Genomic DNA, 5,000 nt, shown 5'->3' on the forward strand with positions numbered 1-5,000 from the left:
CGGCAGAAAGGAAATGGCGCAAAACCCGCAACCCATCTGACCTCGAAAAACTTAGATCTCTACTAGCCTCCTTCTCCGCCTCTGTAACAGCTGCCAAGATGACCTACTACAACGACAAGATCAGCAACACTACAGACCCACGTAAGTTGTTTTCTACATTCAAGTCACTGCTCAACCCTCCCCCCCCTCCTGCGCCCACAGACCTGAACCCAGACAACTTTGCCACTTTCTTCACGGAAAAGACGGCAAATATTAGCAAGCAATTCTGTGAGCCGCCCTCCCGCCCAGAAGACACCCCCCTGGAAAACACGGCGACTCCTGCAACACTCCATGAATTCACTTTGCTCTCTGAAGAAGACGTTTCCAAACTCATCACAAGAAGCCGTCCTACTACCTGCCTACTAGACCCAGTGCCCACGAACCTTCTTCAAGACATTGCCCAAACAGTGGTCCCAGCAATCACATCCATCATGAACTCCTCACTCTCCTCCGGCACTGTCCCCTCCGCCTTCAAACAAGCAAGGGTGACACCACTACTGAAGAAGCCTACACTGAACCCTGCTCATGTTGAAAACTACAGACCTGTCTCACTGCTTCCCTTCCTATCCAAGACGCTAGAAAGGGCAGTAGCAAAGCAGGTCACCAACTTCCTAAACCAGAACGGATTACTGGACCCAAAACAATCTGGTTTCAGAAGTGGACATTCAACTGAAACTGCGTTACTCTCAGTGACTGAAGCTCTAAGGACTGCAAGAACGGAAGGATTATCTTCGGTCCTCATACTACTAGACCTGTCTGCAGCCTTTGACACAGTCAACCACAAGATCCTCCTGAGGATACTCACAGCCATGGGAATCACAGGCGTTGTCCACTCATGGTTCAACTCCTACCTCTCTGGACGCACCTTCAGTGTGTCATGGCAAGGGAAGCTTTCTACGACTCACACCCTCTCCACAGGCGTACCCCAAGGATCAGTGCTGGGACCCCTTCTGTTTGCAATATACACCTCCTCCCTGGGACGTGTCATTCAAACACATGGGTTCTCCTACCACTGCTATGCTGATGACACCCAGATGTACCTGTCGTTCCGTCCAGAGGACACCACGGTTTCGGAACGCATCTCTGCCTGCCTCACCGATTTGTCAACATGGATGAAGGACCACCACCTACAGCTGAACCTGGCCAAGACAGAGCTCCTGGTGATCCCAGCTAAAGAGTCGCTCAGTCACAACATCAACCTCAAGATAGGCTCCACCATCGTGACCCCAAACAAAGTCGCCAAAAACCTTGGCGTCATGATTGATGATGAGCTGTCATGCTCCAACTACATCAACTCGGTCACCCGGACCTGTTGACTCCAGATGTCCAACGTACGGAATATCAGACCTGTGCTGACACAATATTCTACACAACGACTGGTCCAGGCCAAGGTCCTGTCCCGCGTTGACTACTGCAACTCACTCATGACAGGTCTACCTGCTTGTGCGCTAAAGCCTCTGCAGATGATCCAGAATGCAGCGGCACGGTTGATATTCAATCAACCCAAAAGGACCCATGTTACTCCTCTATTTATTGAGTTGCACTGGTTACCGATCGCCGCCCGGATCAAGCACAAGGCATTGACCCTTGCCTACAAAACCATCACAGGAACGGCCCCAGCTTATCTGAAGGACCTACTAACGCCTTATGTTACTGGACGAGAACTGCGCTCATCCAGCACAAGCCGCCTGGCTCTGCCATCCAGTCGCTCTAGGTACTCCCAGTCAAGATTGTTCTCCGTTGTGGTACCCAAGTGGTGGAACAGTCTCCCAGAGGCAGCAAGACTAAGCACATCTCTTGCAGCCTTCAAGAAACAACTAAAGACATTCCTCTTTCGAGAGAATCTACTAGACTAATGCTTGAACTGGCCTTGCCCCAGGGCAGACTCCTGACATGATGTTTAGTTTAGTTTAGTTTAGTTTAGTTTAGTTTGTGTGTGTGTGTGTGTGTGTGTGTGTGTATGTGTTTGTGTGTGTGTGTACTCGTTATTTACTCTTTATGATAAAAAAAAATAAAATAAAAAAAAATAAAAAAATAACCCTCTTTGCAACTGCACTTGTTGTTCTGTATATCTCCTGTGCACTTTATTTGCTTGTGATGTTGGCTTGATTATGTCCTCTTTTGAAAGTCGCTTTGGTTATAAAGCGTCTGCCAAATGCAATGTAATGTAATGTAATGTAATGTGTGTGTCTTCACACTCCTGCGTGTTACATAGTGCCTCATCTGTGTGTAGTCCTATGTAGATATCCCGTGTGTGTTTGGGCGTAGGATTAGTGTGTTAGTGTGTGCGTGTGTGCGTGTGTGCGTGTGTGTGTGTATACCTTCACAGTCCTGCGTGTTACACAGCGCCTCCTCTGTGTGCAGTCCTATGCAGATGTCTCCGGCGTGTTTGGGCGTGGGGTTGGTGCAGGTGCGCGTGCGCTGGAAGTGTCCCCCCCCACAGGAGGCCGAACACTCAGACCAGGAGGACCAGCACGACCAGCCTCCTCTCACTGGTGGGGGAAGGGAAACACACACACACACGCACACGACACACGCAACACATGCACGCACGCACAAGCACAAACACAAACACACGCACAAACACACGTGACACACGCTCGGACGCACGCATTCACACACACACACACACACACACACACACACACACACACACACACACACACACACACACACACACACACACACACACACACACACACACACACACACACACACACGCTTAACTATGAAATATTGTACTTTATTCTTGAATTTACAGTAAGTGGGTTGCTGGATAGGTACTTTATGGGGATTTGTAGTCAGTGGTGTAGTGGGGATGTTTAAAGTGGGGGTACGCGATTTTTAACGTCATCAAATAATTGGGCAACTCATCATGTCAAACCACCCAACTGTCCTTAATCTACCATCATTGCTTCTCCGTTTTCATCTGTTTAGTCAATCACCTGCAATCCTGCTATGTGATCATTCATTTTTGTATTCAAACATGGGCAGAAGGTTTTTTTTTTAAAACATCACTTCAGGAGAAGTGGGTGGACTGCGTACCCCCGAGTACCGCGCCCACTACACCCCTGTTTATAGGTGGATGGTATTTTGAGGTACCTGGGCAGGGCTGTGTGTTGCAGTCCTGGTACTCCACAGGTGAGCCGGAGCAGTCGTAGGGGGCGGTGCGGCCGTCCGGGGTGGTGCAGGGTCGCCGGCGGGTACGGAACCCTCTGCCGCATTCTTTAGAACACGCCGACCAGGTCTCCCACGGTGACCAGCTGGCGCCCTGGGGGCGGGGGATCAGAACCCGCTCCACCCTTAACAGGTCCTCCACCAAGGCTGTCAATCAATCAATCAATCAATCAACAAATTATTCAATTAATCAGCCAGTCAGTAAGTCAGTCAATATACAGTATTAATCAGTAATAATGTGTGGATGTGTGTGTGTGTGTGTGTGTGGATGTGTGTGTGTGTGTGTGTGTGTGTGTGTGTGTGTGTGTGTGTGTGTGTGTGTGTGTGGATGTGTGTGCATGAGTCTGTGTCAGTTTGTGTGTTTGTCTGTGTAATGTGGGCTATGTGTGTGCGTGTGTGTGTGTGGGGGGGTGTGTATGAGTGTGTGTATCTGTATCTCTACACACTGTGTGTGTGTGTGTGTGTGTGTATGTGTCCTCCTCACCATCGGTCTCGCAGGGCGTGATGCCGTCGTTGGGGCAGAGTCGCGTCTCGGTCTTGCGTTTGCCCAGCTGCAGCTCGTGGGGGTTGGCCAGCAGGGCTCTGCACGTGTAGCGCCACCGCTGTTCCTGCCGCGCCCCGCCCTGCGTCACGTTCACCGGTAGCCACGGAGACCACGGAGTGTTCCGACGCACCTCTGGACACGCCTCCAGGTTACACGCCTTGTACTCCTTACAGCACAAATAATTGTGTTAAAGGTGCCTTTAATATCTGTGATATTTTTAGTAGTTTATTTCCAGAATTAATACGAGTGAATACTTACCACCACCATCAAATTGTAAGTGATGCATTGCATTACATTGAGCTATTAGTGGTAAATCTTTTTTCTCTATTAATATTGCTAAATTTTCCATCAATAGTTTGTCCACTAACATAGAATTCCAGAGGACAGCAAATACATACAAATACATTACCCATACAAGTGAAGACTGTTACTAACCAATTTATGGAATTATGTTAGCCATTACTCTGTGGATTTTCCATTTTTATGCGATGTCTTTTTTGATTGTGACCCCCCCCCCCCCCCCCCCCCCCCCCCCCCCCCCCCCCCCCCCCCCCCCCCCCTCCCCCCCTCCCCTCCCCCCCCCCCTCCCCCTCCCCACCCCCCCCCCACCCCCCCTACCCCCCCCCCCCCTTGATTACCTCAGCAACCCCACTAAGGCCGAACAACATGATCTCGAACGAATTGTGTCTCATTTCTCACGCAAACCAAAAACTGAAAATGCATCGCGTTTACGACGCATTGTCTTTGACACACATGCGCAGTGGTCATGCAGCTGTCCGTGACCGGTTAGATTTAGGGAAAGTTTTGGTCAGGGCACACATTTAAAACTCAGAAACGTGGCATTACTGACAGGTTAGGTTTAGGGATGGTTTTGGGAAGGGCAGAGTTGTAAAACTATGAAACATTGCATTACTGACAGGTTAGGTTTAGGGAAGGTTTTGGGAAGGGCACAGCTAGACCAATCAGAAGTTACCTATGTGCTCTAGACAGCAGGGAAAGCGTCAGAATATGTACGCAATCTTGGATGTTGGTGTGCTTGAGAAATGCAATTTTTCGAGATCAGGCTTGGCAGAACCACTGCCTTTATCCCCCTTGTGATGAGGTCCGGTGATCATCAGGCAACCTACCAGAGGGCAGCCTGGACAATTGTTGCCGTTCTCGCAGCTCCGGACGCGCGAGTGGACTCCTCCCCCACAGGGGGCGCTGCACTTGGACCAGGAGTTCCAGGAAGTCCAGGACA

General features: G+C 50.0%; 1 protein-coding gene across 1 annotated transcript in view; it reads right to left on the bottom strand.

Annotated features, from left to right (window-relative positions):
• Window positions 1-5,000, bottom strand: part of sema5bb (sema domain, seven thrombospondin repeats (type 1 and type 1-like), transmembrane domain (TM) and short cytoplasmic domain, (semaphorin) 5Bb) — a 141,967-nt gene that overhangs the window by 7,897 nt on the left and 129,070 nt on the right. The window contains exons 15-18 of the mRNA XM_063212091.1: window positions 4,888-5,000; window positions 3,701-3,926; window positions 3,142-3,363; window positions 2,361-2,531 (exon numbers count right to left, since the gene is read on the bottom strand). The exon at window positions 4,888-5,000 is cut by the window's right edge and continues 35 nt beyond it. Coding sequence (XP_063068161.1) covers window positions 2,361-2,531; window positions 3,142-3,363; window positions 3,701-3,926; window positions 4,888-5,000 — 732 coding nt within the window. The remainder of the gene's footprint in view (window positions 1-2,360; window positions 2,532-3,141; window positions 3,364-3,700; window positions 3,927-4,887) is intronic.

The sequence above is a fragment of the Engraulis encrasicolus genome, chromosome 12 (assembly GCF_034702125.1).
Source record: "Engraulis encrasicolus isolate BLACKSEA-1 chromosome 12, IST_EnEncr_1.0, whole genome shotgun sequence".
NCBI lineage: Eukaryota > Metazoa > Chordata > Actinopteri > Clupeiformes > Engraulidae > Engraulis > Engraulis encrasicolus.